At 38.0% G+C, this 17,621-nt stretch overlaps 2 protein-coding genes across 2 annotated transcripts in view; one reads left to right on the forward strand and one right to left on the reverse strand.

The window, feature by feature from the left end:
• The window catches only part of LOC100017995 (heterogeneous nuclear ribonucleoprotein H-like), a 51,524-nt gene that overhangs the window by 6,839 nt on the left and 27,064 nt on the right, over positions 1 to 17,621 (forward strand). The window contains exon 3 of the mRNA XM_007491093.3: positions 4,053 to 4,134. The gene's annotated coding sequence lies outside the window, so the exon portion shown is untranslated. The remainder of the gene's footprint in view (positions 1 to 4,052; positions 4,135 to 17,621) is intronic.
• Positions 13,447 to 15,053, reverse strand: LOC100616749 (olfactory receptor 52M1-like). Its single transcript, XM_007491095.3, has one exon. The coding sequence runs from the start codon at positions 14,398 to 14,400 to the stop codon at positions 13,447 to 13,449; it is 954 nt and encodes a 317-aa protein (XP_007491157.1). The 5' UTR covers positions 14,401 to 15,053.

Genomic DNA, 17,621 nt, shown 5'->3' on the forward strand with positions numbered 1-17,621 from the left:
TGGACATATGTAACCTCAGATAATAGAATGCTTCTGACCAGGAAGCCATGAGTCTATTATTCAACTGTGGTGAAGAAAAAAGCCTAGGAATTGGCCAGAACTGTCCAAGATGCTCTTAGTAGCAGTGATGAAACACTTAGACATGGGGTTCCACCTGTATAGTCTGTTCACTCTCTTCGTGGTTCAGTCATTTCATGAGAGTCATACCCATGGATGGTTTTGTTGGAAAGTTTGTCAGAAAGGGCAAAAAGACTGATTAAAGAGGAAAAAAAAGTCCAATGAACTTACTAGTCCAGATTGATCCCAGATATGCAAATTGTTTCTCATGTTTTCCTTCAAACTATGAGGATAAAGGTAGATATGTTTTGCTACTCAGCTATGAGCCCAATAATGAAGCTGGACACCCACAGGAACCTATGGCTTTCAGAGAGCATCTAATTTTTACCCCAAAATTTCTACCTTTTTAAGAAAACTCTTAATAAATGTGAAAATATTACAGTGGGAAGGGACTTCATGAGTAAAATTGTTTGATCTAGATCCAGTCTAATTCAATAAGCATTTACCATGTGTAGGGCATTGTGCTAATTAATGGCGATACAAAAGAAAAATTAGAAATAGCTCCTTTTCCCAAGGATCTTCCATTCTGCTCTGGAATTATATAATATGTAAGCAAATGCATATAAACACTCATCCAGTTTTCACTTGAACTCCTGTGATGGGAAGCTAAGATAACTCATTCCACTATGGCACACTTCTTATATGAAATTTGCTTCCCTGAAACATCACCTCATTGTTGCTAATTCTGACCTCTGGAACTAAGCACAAGTCTCATTCTTCTTTCAAAAGACAGCTGCCTTACCCTTGAAATCCTGGAAGATAGAGAACATCCCCAGTTCCTTCACTAGATCCTATAGAGTAGGGTCAACAACCCTTTTCCCCTATCTTAGGCCCTCTTCTAAGGATGTGTACCAGTCTGTTAACTTTCTTCTAAATGTTATCCACCAGCCAGTCAGCACTTACCCCTCCCTGACTCAGGTTCATGTTTTTTAGGGGTATTTTCTAGTAAGTATACTCAGGTTTTGGCCAGAACTGTCCAAGATGCTCTTAGTAGCAGTGATGAAACACTCTTAGACATGGGTTCCACCTGTATAGTCTGTTCACTCTCTTCGTGGTTCAGTCACTTCATGAGATCATTAACCATCATCCCAGTGTGAAACTGAGATCCTTTAATTCAATTCGAATCTAGATGATCTTTTATTGTGCTAAAACAGAAAAGAAAAAAAAAGTCAGCAAAAACTTCCAAAATAAGTGAATTCCTACTCTTCTACTCTTTACCAACATAGCCCAAACTGGAGAAAATGGGGTTCATAACTGCCAAAAGGTTTTGTCGCTTATGGCTCTCTTCTGAGACTGCCCCAACTAGAGCAATAGTAGTTTCTCCAACACTGTCTTGTCACCTCTTCATAGCTGGCAACTTCTATGAAGATGGGATTAATCCCAACTTCACACTTGTCTGGATGGCAAGCCATACTTCTCCACCACTGGCAGCTGATCCAGAAATCTTCCATCTCACCATGATTACACACCTCCCTAGCACAGTGACCTATATTCACTTGGCAACTGTCCCCTATAGTCATACCAAATCCTAGGGCCTAGATTCTTACAGGAAATTTAGTTCCTAATGGAATGGGCAAATGTACTCACTGAGAAGAGCAGGCTTTCTTTGGCCAGAACCCCCATTACACTAAAATGTTATGTCTAGACCATAGTATTTCCATTAGGATCTGGCAAGCAGAATACAGTATGATTAGTTCCTTCTTTAATCTTAGAATCTTTGAATCAGAAGATTAAATTTTGGAGAAGCCTTATAGTTCATTTTCTAAATGAAGAAAGGTACCTGAGACCTAGTGAGGGAAACGAGTATATCAACTAAATTTGTCAACTTGTGGGCAAAGGAAAAGATTAAGATTCAGACCCAGCTCCTCTGACTCCAAATCTAGTACTCTTTCCACCACAACCTGATGCCAAGATATCTACGTGTGCCCCAGGTTCTGTTTGGCTCTAGACTGGTTCTTTCCTCCCTGTGTGTATGTCAGTTTTGGACCCATAGAAATGAGTCCTGAACTGGTTTGGCCCCATCCAGACCCTAGTTTTGACTTACTCCTTAACTTTCCTCGTCCTAGTTTTCCAGTGTCTCTCTATGCTCCCCTCCAGCACACAGCCATAGTATGAATCCAACAAACTAAAGATACCATCCTCCTCATCCTTTCTTAAAACACAATAGTACACCATCACAGGCAAGAACCATTTCCATAAAGACTTTGTAGAAGTGACACTAACTACCCCAGGCTCAAGAAGTCTCAGAAAATCATTAGAAAAACTGGATAGGGAGGGGCTATGGCAGAAACAACAAATGCTCTTGTCTCCATTAGAATTAAGGTCAGATGAGAAGCAAAATTGTATTACATTCTTGGAAGATGTTGGCTTTCACTGTAGCTATACATGAGGATGCACTGCATAAATATGGAATTCAGTTCCCACTTGGGAGGATAGGAATGGAGAGAACGCTGAGCATGATACTAAATACCTGTGTAAGAAACATAATAAGTTAGTTCTAGACAGTTTAGAGACACACATCTCAAGTGAGACTGCAGAAGGAAAAGAACTAGAGAAATGGTGGACATGAATAGGAAGTTAATCCCATCATGATAGTGGCTTGCTTGAAATTCTTGAGACTGCTAAGGATTGACTTCCTCTGGGTAAGATCCTTCTTCCCTGCTTTGAACTGAGATTTCAACTCACTTCTTACCAAAGAGTTCATTTAAACTTATTTCAACTTAGTTATAATGTCATCAATAGAATTTATTTGCTATTATGCATAAATATATGAGTGAACTCACCAAAAAAAAAATGACATTAATATTCCTGAGTCTCACTGGAAGACATTTTTTAGTCTCGTCATATGGGGAATGAAAGTGAAGTAATGGGTTCCATGAGGGTACAGAGGTACAGGAAACCTGGGTCAAAGACAAGGAACAATACAGAGTCTTGTGCAGATCAAAAACAAGAGTTTGGTTGTTGTTTTTTTCCAGTTTAAAGAAGCTCAACTGGGAGAGTGAGACCATTCCATGAATCTTAGGTCAGGTATGAGGTGCACAATCTGGAGAGTTGAATCAATGAGGCAAATAATGATAATATTTACTAAATACAATTTTTTTTTAAGAAACATATAAACATTCAGCAAGCATATAGCTATGACCAAACCAGGGACTAAGACCATATTATTATAAGCATTGGTTCATATTTTTAGAGGCAAGTGACCTCAAGGTTATCTGAGAACCAATCCTTTCATTTTATTAAGCTGAGTAAACTAAGGCTGAGAAAGGTTCAGTGTCTTTCACAAGTTCACATAGGTAAGCTTCAGATCTTAGCTTTAAGTACTAACAAAGAAAATACCTAAGAAAAACAATACATAAGGTGATAAACTCCCAACACAAGGAGGGAAAAGTAATTACAGAGTCTAAATAGCCATGATGTGCTATCAGTCAGGACATTACAGAGGAGTCTGAAGCAAATCGAAGTTAGCATAAGGAAAATAACAACCTGGAAGGGAAAACTTGCTAACAAAACCAGAGCATGCCCAGAAACATCTGAAAAAAACTATGTCTGGAAACAGAAACTAAGGTTTTATATACCCCTGCTTGCAATTTGTCCCTTGGCCAGAGATATCCTCTCACTCCCACCCTTGCTTTGCTATTCATTCTATACTTCCCAGTCCCTTGGCTTCTGTCTCACCACAGGACTATCCATCCCTTTATGAATGAAATTATACTTTCTGGACCAGACTGAAATAATGCCCACATTTTTCTGGGGGTCCCATTGTCCCTCTATCCCCACCTTTACATACAAAGTAGGTAAAAAAAGATTACACAACACCTTCCCCCTTCTGTCCTTAGCCGCCACCACCCCTGCCCCGCCACCTCCCAACCTCTCCCATATATTTAAGATCCAATATCTATTCTTTTACTAAAAAACTTTCTTTGGCTTTCCAGGAATTGATTTGCCCAAACTACCTAGGATAAAGGTGAATCTGAGATTAAAGGATAAGGGGAACATACCATTTTCCCCCTAGAGGTAAGGTACTTTATCTGGTACTTTAATATTAGGAATATGGTTCTGAATTGTCTTGGGGCTTTAATAAGCAGTGATCCACTTATTGCTGTAACAGATATTTTAAAAGTAATGAATCAGAAAACTACCCCTCAGGAAGCTGAAGATGATTGAGGGCAAACAGTTTCCACAAGAAAATCAGTTCATTTCGTACTGTTTGATATTAATATTATGGTATGGGTTTGGCAAACTGAGGGGTCAATGGTTTTTTCCAATGTGAGAGAATTAATTTGATGAAATACTTCCACAAATCTAATGAATCAGTCTTCAACATACAGTCAAGCTAATTTATAAATGTAATTTGTTATCCCTTTTAAAATATGGCACAGTTGGAGTACTAGTAAGGGCAGAAAGGTATTTTTATATAAAGGCAAACTTTTAATTTTAATCAAATTTTATTGATGCTATTTAGATGAACATTTTGAAGCCTGGAAGCAAAAATTGGCTTAACTGCTAAAATGTGTCTAAAAAGAAACAGATTTGAGTAATTTGAGACAGAGAATGAACTTTTTAAATAAAGCTTTAGAGAGATCAAGCTCCTCAGAAATGCATGTTACTCTTTTCAGTTCCCTCTAGGATACTAAAAGCAGAAAGGGAAAAAGACAGGTACTGCTGCCCTTTTATTGTATAAGAATTGCCTTAGACTGATTTGTATAACTCAGAGAGGCAACCTGAGATTTAAGTATAAAAAGCTAAATCACCTTGTGAGTGATGTAGGATGCTACCTAATGTGTATGTGAAGATCTTTGTGGTTTAAAGGAAAAGAAAAAGGACTTTTATTAGAAACTGGAAAATATATTGTAGCAGCTCATTTTGTGGTGGCAAAGAATTGGAAATTGAGGGGATGTCCATCATGGGGAATGGCTGAATAAATTTTTATATACAGTGGTTACGGAAAATATTATTGAAATGATGAGCAGGATAATTTCAGAAAGAGCTGGAAAGACCTACATGAACTGATACAAAACAAAATAAGTAGAACCGGTAGAACACTGTACACAGTAGCAGCAATATTGTACAGTGATCAACTGTGAAAGGCTTAGTTTCTCTCAGCAATACAATGATCTAGGACAATTCTGAAGGGCTTATGACAAAGAATGCTATCCACCTCCAGAGAAAGAACTGTTGAAGTCAGAATGCAGATCAAAGGATACTACTTTTAACTTTAGTTTGTGTCCTTATTTTGGGGTTTGGGTTTTATATGAGTATTCTCTTACAATGACCAATATAGAAGTATATTTTGCATGAAAACACATGCATAATCCAGATCAAAATGCTTACCATCTCTGAGAAGGAGGGAAGGGATGGAGGGAGACAATTTAGATCTTATAATTTTGGAAAACATACGTTTAAAAAGAATAAAGAAAAAATTGGGAAATATGAGTATTGAGAAGCAATTCTAGAACATAAAATGGAAGGTTGGACTATGTTGAGGACTTAAGAGCTATGGAGCATTATGTTCTCTCAACTCATTTACATATAAATGGTTTACAAGTAAAGGCAATAAAGCCAAAAAATAAGAAATCCTCAATATTTAGAAACTAGGGAGGCAGCTGGGTGGCTCAGTGGACTGAGAGTCAGGCCCAGAGACCAGAGGTCCTGGGATCAAATCTGGCTTTCAGACACTTCCTAGCTATGTGGCCTTGGGCAAGTCACTTGATCCCCATTGCCCAACCCTTATCACTCTTTTGCCTCAGAACCAATACACATTATTGATTCTTAGATGTAAGGTAAGGGTTTTTAAATTTAAAAAAAGAAGAAACTAGATTATGAATTTAAAAGAATTCTTGATTTCATCATGTAAGTGTTTGGGGAGTTCTTACTTTTTAAATGAAAGATGCATCAGAGAGAGTCAAACCAACAGTATTTGACCTAAGCCAATGAAGGATTTTTGATATATAGGAGAATGAGAGAGGAGTCTAGTGCTAAAGATTTAAATATAATAGAAAAGGAAAAAATAGCAAAGAATGAGAAAATCAGGGTTTTAGAGCTATAAGAGACCAATAGAGGGCAGGTAGCTAACAGGAAGACTTTGACTGCTAACTCTAGATTGCCTGAATAGACTGCCATTTCAACCATTACTCTCCAGCCACCAGTTAAAGTTTTAGAAACATAAACTTTTCACAAATGCATCCCATCCTTTTCTTCCACTCTGTTTTGAGAGAAAAAAGTAGAAAGGGTAAAGAACTAGGTAGACAAGTTTTTGTTTAGCCAGGGGGTCAAGTTTTCTGTGAGACTTCAGTTCTGTTTAAACAGTATAGTGTCCAAGTGAGTAAACAATTGTCTAGTCAGGTCTATATAGGGAAGAAATAAACAGTCTGATGAACTTTAGAGTTCTCTAGCCAAAGGGAATCGCAATTCGTATTGAAAGGCAAAACTTTCTAAATCCCCTTTTAAGAGTAATTATAGAAGGTGGTGGAATAAAGGCAGGAATTCACCTGAACTTTCCCAAATTTCCCTATAAACAACTTTGAAATAATGCCTTAAATTGAATTTTGGAGTGACAGAACCAATAGAAGGTTGGGGTGAAACAGTTTTTTAGTACAAGATAACTTGGGAGGTTGCTAGAAAAGGTCTGTTTCATGATGGTGGTTGTCAAGCCCAGAGCACAGTACACCATAAACTGCACCTTGGCAACCAGTAGAAGACCTCAAAGAAGCTACAACAGTGGTGGCATTAGTAGCTTTGGGAGCTCTAAGCCCACAAGTGGTAAGGGAATCAAATAACTTGTCAGAGGGGAATTAAAAGAGAATCTTTCCTGGCACTAGAAACAGAACCCTTTTGTATTGCCCATATATAGTCCTGGATCACATCCCAAGGCAAAGAGGAGAGGCCACAGAGGAACAGGAGTCCTGGCCACAGTTCCAGGGAAGAAGGTAGTGTTTGTGGTTTTTGACAGGGAAGCAGAGGCCCTCATTTCAAGTCCAAGGCTGAAAGGAGCACTAGTGCTAGTGGCTACAGGAGAATAGGGGCCTGGATCTCATTTTCAGGGACATAAGGAATGAGAACTGTGTCTACAGGAGAGCAGGAGCCCTGGTCACAATTCCAGGATGGAGAAAAGTGTTTATGTCTCTTCACAAGCCAGAACACAAACTGGGAGGGCAGCGACCACACCTCTCCTTACATCATAACACCTTCAGTGAACCAGGAACTCATACAGACCCCCAGAACTAGCTCTGAAAACAAAGGAGCTGTCTATAACTTTTGCATAAAGTTTAAAATCAAGAAATGGTCTGGAGAAATGATTAAAAAAAAAAGAATCTGACAATAAAAAATTACTATGGAGAGAGGGAAAATAAAGACAAACTCAAAAGAAGACAATTAAATCAAAATAGCTACATGCAAAGCCTCAAAGAAAAATGTAAATTGGACATAATCCCTAAAAGAATTCTGAAAAAGCTCAAAAATTTTTTCAAAATCAAATAATAGAGGTAGAGGAAAAACTGGAGAGTGGGGAAAATAAGTAAAGAAAAAACAGGATGAAAACAGCACAAAAGGCACAAAACTATAGAAGGAAATAACTTTTTTAAAAAGTTGAATTGGCCAAATAGAAAGGGAGGTACAAGAGCTTGCTGAGAAAAATAATTCCTTAAAAATTAGAAAGAGAAGGGGCAGCTAAATGGCTCAGTGAATTGAGAGACAGGCTTAGAGGTGGGAGGTCCTGGGTTAAAATATGACCTCAGATACTTCCTAGCTGAGTAAGCCAATTAACTTATTGCATACTTACCACTCTTCTGCCTTAAAATCAATATTAATTCTAAGACAGAAGGTAAGGGTTTTTTTTTTTAATTAGAATTGTGTGAGGGGATACTAATGACTCCTTTAGGCATAAAAAAAGAATAAAAGAAAACCAAAAGAATGGAAAAATAGAGGAAAATGTGAAGTAACTTATTGGAAAAACAACTGACCTGGAAAATAATTTTAAGAATTATTGGACTACTTGAAATCATGCTTTAAAAAAGAGACTAGACATCATATTAAAAAAAAATTATCATGTAAAATTGCCCTGATGTTTTATAACCAGAGGGTAAAATAGAAATTGAAAGTATCTGCCAGTCACCTACTGAAAGAGATCCCAAAATGAAAACTCCCAAGAATATTATTGCTAATTCAGACATCATTGAGCCACTAACAGGAGCTCATAAGATTTATAGGTTCTTCATTAAAGGACCAGAGGGCTTGGAATATGATATTCCAGAGGGTAGAGGTGCTAAAATTATAACCAAGAATCATATACACAGCAAAACTGAGTATAATCCTTCAGGAGAAGAAACTGGCTATTCACTTAAATAAAGAATTTTCAGTCATTCCTGATGAAAACAAACAAACAGAGTGGTGGGGCAGCTAAATAGCACAGTGAGCAGGGCACCAGGCCTGGAGTTGGGACAACCAGGATTCAAAACTGGCCTCAGACACTTCCTAGCTATGTTATATTGGGCAAGTCCAATTTCCTAGTCTTTGCAGCTCTTCTGTCCTAGAATTGATACTAAGACAGAAGGGAGGGGGTTTTTAAAAGAGAAAAAGAAAAAAAGGTTGAATAGAACTTTTGACTCTCAAACGCAAGGCTCAAAAGAAGCATGAAAGGGTAAATCAGAAAGAGAAATTATAAGGGATTCAGTAAGGTTATATTGTTTACATTCTTATATGGGAGGATGGTACTTGGAATTCCTAAGAACTTTATCCTTATTAGGCAATTTGAAGAATAATATATTCATTAGAAAGTATAGTATATAGGAGTATGCACAAATAGAAGACACAGAAATAAATTTAATATGATGAGATGATGTCCAAAAAAAAAAAGAAAAATTAAGAGATGAGAAAGAAGAATGCACTAAAAGAGAGGGAAGGCAAAGGTAGAATGGAGGAAATTTTCTCAAAGGATACACAAAAGGAAGAGTTTTACAGTGGAGAGGAAGATTCAAGAGGGTGAGTAGTTGGCAATGATTGAACCCAGCACTCATCATAATTGGTTCAACATACACATCTAACATACACACTCAGTTTGGAAGAGAAATCTATCTTATACTACAGGAAAGTAGGAGGGGAAGAGGATGATGGAAGAGTAGGGAGTTAATGGAAGGAAGGGTAGATTAAGAGAGGCAGTGGTCAAAAGAAAAACAGACCTTTGAGTAGGGACAAACAGAAGCAGATGGCAGAATGGATTAACAAACAGAATCTGACATTATGTTGATTATAAGAAACACACTTGAAACAGACACAGAGTAAAAATAAGGGGATGAAGCAGGTTATGCCTCAGCTGAAGTAAAAAAAAAAGAAAGCAAGGGTAGCAATCATGATCTCAGACAAAGCAAAAGGCAGAAATAGAACTACTTAAAAGAGATAAGCTGGGAAAATACAACTTTCTAAAAAGTACCAGAAATAATGAATTAATATCAATACTAAACATATCTGTACCAAATGGCATAGTGTCCAATTCCTGAAGTAAAGCAAAAGTTAAATAAGTTATAGGAGGAAATAAAGGCTAAAACTATTATTAGAGGATTTCAACCTCCCCCTTTCAGAACTAAATAAATCTAACCAAAAAAATAAACAAAAAATTTGAGATGAATAGAATTTTAGAAAAGTTAGCTATGACAGACAATTTTCTGGAGAAAATTGAATGGGAATAAAAGTAAAACTTTCTCAGAGCCTAAGTAACTAAATATGTATACACACACATACATACATACATACATACATACATACATACATACATACATACATACACCCGTGTATAAGTTATAGTATATGTACATGTTATGTGTATAGCTATATGTACACATAGCTACATATATAGACATAGTTGATTGCACATATTTACATACATACATATACATATAAGATATATACAGTTCAAATAAAAGGTAACCTCAGCAGGAAGGCATTAGGTATAGTGAAAGGGTGAGGAATCAGAAAAAAACCTCCTGTAGAAGTTGTGTTCTGAGGTGAATCTTGAAGGAAGCCAGGGAAGTCAGGCAGAAGTGAGAAGGAAGAGCATTTCAGGCATTGGGGACAACCAATAAAAACTAACATTTTAGACTCGGAATTCATTGTTATCTAATGAGGAGTACACAATCTGATCCTGGATAAGGGATCAAAAAAATGTATCAAAGAGGCAGAATTCATCACTTACACAGCCCCAGTATATTAATGCTTCTGCCATTGTGTTCTCACATTAGACTATCAATATCCAGGAGAGCATAAAGACCAAATACTTTATTTGTATACTCTAAATTTGAGGTCTTATAGGTAAAAAAAAATGTTTTGTATTGAAAATTATCCTGTATTCAACAGTCAGTAAACACTACGGGCTGGGTACTATGCTAAGTGCTACGGATACAAATACGAAAAAATAGATGGTCTTTGGAGAAGCTAAAAAGTGGAAAGTAGAAGGGAGGATGCAGAAAGGAAGCTGAAAAGTGGAAGGTAGAAGGAAGGTGAGGAAAGTATCCTATGAAAATCTGAAAAAAGTATCCTATGAAAATCTGAAAGATGTCTCCTAGTAGTGAAGCTAGGTGAAAAGTGAGCTATTCTGAGCTGAGTTCCCTCCTTAAAATATAGGCTTTTGGAGTTCATGGCCCCATTGACAGAGAAAAAGGATAGTGATGAAGTGGAAAGCCAAACTTAATGAGAACTTGCAGGGTGATGAGGTTTTCCCAATAATGAGCTTCATGCGGCATGGTGGAGAAGTCAGAGATGTCCTGGAGCAATGCAGCCAAGTGAGAAATCAGTATATCCAGTTGTCACCTGGATGTCTGCTGCAGAAATACTCAGATGCAAAGTGAATCTTGTGTACCTAGTAAGGGTTCTTTGTTCTGCAGTGACTGCTAGGCTGTGTACCATACCTTCTTCATCAAGGCTTCCTGAGTGATGGACTTTGGTGAGACACTCTCCTTGAAGTTCAAACTCCATCATAATCTACAGGGTTTTAGTCCTCCAGAGACACCTTAGAAACCAAACCAGACAATATGCTCAAAGTAAGCCCCAAACCTGGTGGATACTCTTCTTTCCCCAGCTTCCCACCCCTAGCTAGGGTTCAGGGCACCCATGGGCCTCAGCTCTGTGTAGGGCAGATTTTCAACATGTTTAAGTATATACACACATGCATGTGCCCACACACATACACACACAGTTATAAGATTTCTTTGGCATTTGGAGAGGAGTAGATTATTCTTTCCTTTCCCCCCTACCTCCATGGTACTAGGGTCAATGTTGGAGATGGACCTCACTAAAACTAGAGAGAGGCTTAAGAGCTAATGGATACCTAAAAATGGCTATAAGTGCCGTTGGGACAGAAAGGAAAATAGAGGTAGAAGACAAGGCATATTGTTGGGTTTTAAATCTGTAGTCAGTGTGCATATTATTGGGATACAGTCAGGATCGTAGAATTTAAACTCCCTCTAAGTATACGGATGAAAGGTATTCCAGTTTTGCAATACCTGCTCAGGTATTGTTATACTTTGTTTAAAGTTTATACAGAAATAGGGATATGTACTAGAAATTATTATATCAATGAAACTGCAGGTTCCATTGATATAGAGAACTCTCAGATACAGAAATGTCCTCTACCTATATAGTTCAGCACCTCTGCTGCAACTTACAATCTTAGAAAGTTATCTAGAGCACTGAATGATTAAGTGACTTGTCAAGGGTCACACAGCCAATATGTATCAGAAAGTGAGATTTCAACCCAGGTGTACTTGGCTTTTAGGCTAGTTCTCTACTCACATATATACCAATATGTTTTCCTCTTAACAGAATATAACCTTCACTTAAAGCCTCAATCCAATGCTTTATTGTGGTCTACAAGTAATTGAGTTTCCCAAGTCTATGACAGTAGAGCCAAAGGATTTGGGTATGGGTCCAGAATATCTTTTTTTTTTTAACCCTTACCTTCTATCTAAGAATCAATAATGTGTATTGGTTCTAAGGCAGAAGAATGGTAAGGGCTAGGCAATGGGGGTTAAGTGATTTGCCCAGAGTCACACAGCTAAAAGTATATGAGGTCACATTTGAACCCAGGACCTCCCATCTCTGGGCCTGGCTTCCAATCCTCTAAGCCACCCAGATGCCCCCTGGGTCCATCATGTCTTGATCAGAAGGCTAGGCTTACTAGGTTTAGAGAATCTCCTTGCTGCAAGATTGGCTACCAAAGCAGGAATTTTTCTTTTTTTTTTTTTCAGTCACAGAAACTCATGAGGGTAATCAGTGTGGTGCAGTGAGATTAATGACTTTGTAATCAGAGGACCTTAATTCAAATCCCAGCTCTACCACTTACAATTTTTTGTGACTAAGGAATTGCCTTTTAAAAATAGAATTATGATATATTAATTAGAGAGACCAGGAAATTCTAAATTTTAAGACTTTTGCCTAAAAGTCGATGAGGTAAGCAATACTTGGACTGTCAAGCTGAGTTCATGTAACCTACTTTAATCTCCAAATATTCTTCTAGTACCTCAAGAATTACAAAATCTCAGAGCAGGAACCTCAGAAGGCATCTAATCTAATCTATAGATTAATTCAGTATAGAATCCCTGGCAAGTAAATATCCAAACTCTACTTGAAAACCTTTAATAATTTCCCACTGCCTCATATTCATAGTTCATCTTACTTTTAGTCAACTCCAATGGTTAAGAGGGGCAGCTAGGTGACACTGTATAGAGTGCCAGGCATGAAGTCAAGAACACTGATCTTCATGAGTTCAAATCTGGCCTCAGAAACTTAGTAGCTTTGTGACCCTGGGCAAGTCACTTTACCCATTTGCCTCAGTTTTCTCATTTGTAAAATGAGCTGGAGAAGGAAATGGCAAACCACTCCAGTATCTTTGCCAAGAAAACCCAAAATAGGGTCAGGAAGAGTCAGATGACTAAAACAACTGAGAAGCAAAAAAAAAAAGTTGAGGGTCAGGTGGCTAATGGAAAAAGTAAAGGACATGGAGCCAAAAGACATGGGTTTGAGATCTGGCACCACTAAACTCTAGCTCCAGGTCTCATGCGGTCTTGGGCAAATCATTTAGCTGTACAATGGGGAGAATAATGTTAACAGAGATAATAGAAAATTGAGTCTCAATGGGGATTAATACACTATACATCATAGGGTTGTTGCAAGCTCATTTGAAGGTATGTAGTACCTTCAAAGTGCTTTAATTACAAATAATAATAAAGTATCTAGATTAAGGTAATGAAGCATTTTGTCAGAAGCAAGAGCCTTACACCTCTAAATTTCTGCTTGGAGATTGCACTCAGAATATGATCTTATTCTCATGCATTCTATTAATCACCTGGAATGAGCTCCTGTCTTCAGGATTCGGAGAAGCCTCTCACGGATTTGCTTGGTACGGACAGCATAGACAATGGGGTTGAGGATGGGTGGGATGAGGAGGTAGAAGCTGGCCAGCAAGATGTGAATATGGGGGGGTACATGATGACCAAAGCGATGGATGAGAGAAGAGACTACAATGGGGATGTAGAAGATCAATATGGCACAGATATGGGACCCACAAGTCCCCAAGGTCTTGAGCCTGGCCTCTGGGGTGGCCAGTCCTAGCACAGCCCGGAAAATCATCACATAGGAGGCTGCAATGGCCAGTGAGTCCAGGGTCAGAACAAGGAAGCCAATACTCAAGCCATAAAGGTTGTTGACTTTTGTGTCACCACATGCCAGAGTCACCACTGCCATATGCTCACAGTAGGAATGAGCAATAATCTGGGTTCGGTAATGAGGGAGTCTCAGACGGATCATCAGAGGCAGGGGGCTGATGTAGAGCACCCCCCGCAAAAGGGCAGCCAGTCCCATGCGGCCCACCATACCATGGTTAAGCACTGTGGTGTGGCGCAGAGGATCACAGATGGCCACATAGCGGTCAAAAGCCATGGCCAAGAAGATCCCTGACTCAACAGTTGCAAAGCAGTGAATGAGAAACATCTGGGCCAAGCAAGCATCCAGTCCAATATCACCAGCATCAAACCAGAAGATGCCCAACAGCTTGGGCATGGTAGAAGTGGACAGGACCAGATCAATGACAGCCAACATGCACAGGAAGAGGTACATGGGCTGGTGTAGACTGCGTTCCACTTTCACCACTGCCAGGATGGTCACATTCCCCACCACAGCTACCAAATACATGGAACCAAAGGGGATGGACAGCCAGATGTGCATGGACTCCAACCCAGGGATGCCCGTCAGCAAGAAAGAGGTGGGAATAAAGCAGGCATTTTGAGAGGAGAACATGTTGGGGGTGGGGGAACCCACTCACCTGTCCCCCCCCACCCCAGTGGAGTTTCCTCCTCTGGAAGCTACTGATTGTTGAGTTTCACCTCCATACAGAATAGGCTAGCAAGTGCTATAATAAAGAATAGAATGAATCATTTAACACAAAAAAACAAACAGAAAAACCAATATAAGGCAGACATGGGTGTTTTTTTTTTCCATAGGAGACCTATTAATTATTTCCTCATATATCAATACTTCTAGGATTCAAATTTAATCAGCACTAATGCATCTGTCACACAGAACATTGTGTGTGGAGAAAGCCTTTGTCTTTCCTTTTCAGCTTCCTTTGATGTGTTTTCTTCTTCCATTAGAATATATACTCCTTGAGAGCATCAACTGCCTTTCTTCCTACTTCTCTTTTTATTTCAAGTGGTTGAAATACCAGAAGTGCTTAATAAATGCTTGTTGATTGTTGACTGACTGACTCTCTCTGGAAATGTTCAATTTCAGACAGCCAACATTCTGATGATAGGTTCAAATGGCATATAGTCCCTCATCAAGCATTTAAGGGAACAATTAACTGGGGAAAAAAATCTTTACAGCAAGTTTCTCTGGTAAAGATTTCATTTCCTAGACATATAAAGAGATAATTCATAAGAATAGAAACCAATCCCCAATTGATAAATGGTCAAGAATATGAATAGGCAATGCTCAAGAGCAGGAGATGGAAAAATAAATAGGTAGACATGTGAAAATAATCTCTAAATCACTTAAGTGGAAAAAGTAATCCTGAATTTATACCCAATAACCATTAAATTGACAAAGCTAACACAAAAATAACAAAAGTTGGAAGAACTATTCAGAAATGATAACATTGATGCACTATTGGTGAAATTGTGAATGGATCCAAACATTCTAGAAAGCATTTTGGAATTATATATGAAAAGTTACTAAGCTTTTGATTCTTTCCTTTGACTGAGCTTTGCCAGTGCCCAGACCTATAACTCCAAAGAGATCAAAGGAAAGGGTAAAAGTTCATTTTGTACAAAAATATTCATAGCAGCATTTTTTACATTGGCAAAAAAAACCTGGAAACTAAGAGTTGTCCATCATTTGGGGAATGGCTGGATAAATTGTGAAAGTATTGTGCTATTAAAAAATGAGGAAATTAATTATATCAGAGAGACCTAGAAAGATTGGTATAACTACTGCAGAGTGAAGTGAGCAGAGAGAAAAAAATACTATGATATCAAAGTAATTTTTTAAATAACAATTTTGAAACCCAAAGTCCTCTGTCTCAGTTACCTCATCTAGTTGGACTAGATGGCCTCCCAAGTCTCTTCTATGTCTAAATCTAAAACTCTTGATTCTTTTATAGAAGATGAAGAAATGTGGGTTGGTGATGGTACAGTTACATGGTTCTGGAATTTCTTGGATAACTGGATCCAAAAAGTGTGTGATCAGACCCAGACATAGTATGGGAATTCTGTTTCTTTCCTTCCTTCCTTTCTGTTTGTTTAGAAAGGACCTCAGAGAACATCTCATCCAAATATCTCACTTTATAGAGGAGGAAATTGAGGATTAATGGCATACAGAAAGTGTGAGAGGGAGGATCTGAACCCAAATCCTCTAATTCTAAAAGCAGTATAGATCCTGAAATTATCCATTAGGTTTATCTCATATGATGGTCAAAAACTTAAAGCATTTCATGAATTCTATATAAAGAAAACAATGGGGGAATGACTTAATGCACACAAAGAAATTTCAGAGGAGGGAATATATAGAAAGTGAGACAAAGCCCAAGATCACATTCATCTTATTAGTTCTAAGTCTACCAGTGTGAGATAGGAAATGTGTCTGCTTTTTTTTTTGTCCTGAAACTCAACAAATACCATATCAAATTAGCATTTCCATATCATGAAACAGTAGAAAAGGATGATTTTATCTGAAATTGCAGATTATTATGCACACACCTTGCTTTTTCCTTTAAGCAAGTAATAAATTCAGTGTGTAATGTTCAGAGCTTTCCTTCCTTACCCCTTATGTCCTTCTGGCCTTATTGTTTGCACATTTTTCTTTTTAGTGTTTCAATGACCCATCTTTTCCTTTTTTTTGGCAACTCAATTAATAACCTCTCTGCCTTCTTATATCCCTTCCCCCCATGGTAAAGAAAAAGAAAAAAACCCCTTTGTAACAAATACACACAGTCAAGTAATTCCTACAGTGTCCTAATAATAAAATATTTATCTCATTTTGGAACTTTAATCCTAAAACTTCAGTCAGTAGATGCACAATATATTTCATCAGTCTTCTGAAAGTATGGTTGGCCATTCAAAAATGTTTTTCTTTACAATATATTTGTGAGTCTATAAATTGTTCTTCTGGCTCTGTTTACTACATTTTACATCAGTTCATACAAATCTTCCAGCTTTCTTTGAAATCATTCTTTTTATTATTTTTTTATGGCACAATAATATTCCATTACAATAAAATACTATGATATGATTGGCCATTACCCATTTAATGAGCACCTCCTTAGGTTTCCAGTTATTTGCTGTAAGAAAAAGAAAAGTACAGGGTTTTTTGTATGTATTATCACATAGTTAGTATAGATTGTGAACTCCTCAAGGGAAAGAGTGTTTTCTGCTTTTCTCCGTATTTTCATTGTTCTTTATAGTGCTTGACATATAAGTATACACTTAATAAATGCCTGACTGTCTGGGGCTGAGCCAGGACTCAAATCTTCATCTTCAGATTCCAGTGGTTCCATTATGACTTGCTGCCTCTTCTAATAGCATAGAAATATGTTATTATTATAAGAGGGAAGGCAATGTGAGCATAATGGATAATGGTATGGACTTTGTTTCAAAAAGACCTGGACTCATTTCCTACCTCTGATGGGCACTAGCTATGGGAAAGCATGGACAAATCATTTAACCTTTCTGAGACTCGGGCAGTTCCTTAAGATATTATTTCCTTAGTTACAAATAGGTTGAGATCCCATTTGTATGATGAATGATAAAAATGAAATGGATGAAAAGAGTTTCTACAATGAGGAAGTCATAGATCTTTGGCTACATATTATTACTGGACCTTCCCCTAAAGTATTCCCCCAATCCTGATTTTGCTATAGAAGTAACCCAACATTCTTCAATTCTGTGCCACTCCTCTCCCTCCCTCCCTCCCTCTCTACCCCTTCTCCTCCCTCCCTCCCTTCTTCTATCCTTCTCTCTCTTTCC

Source organism: Monodelphis domestica, chromosome 4 (genome assembly GCF_027887165.1).
Source record: "Monodelphis domestica isolate mMonDom1 chromosome 4, mMonDom1.pri, whole genome shotgun sequence".
NCBI classification, from domain to species: domain Eukaryota; kingdom Metazoa; phylum Chordata; class Mammalia; order Didelphimorphia; family Didelphidae; genus Monodelphis; species Monodelphis domestica.

What these genes read in the sequence shown, in the direction of transcription:
- LOC100616749 (XM_007491095.3), bottom strand. Translation starts at nt 14,400, where the DNA reads ATGTTCTCCTCTCAAAATGCCTGCTTTATTCCCACCTCTTTCTTGCTG.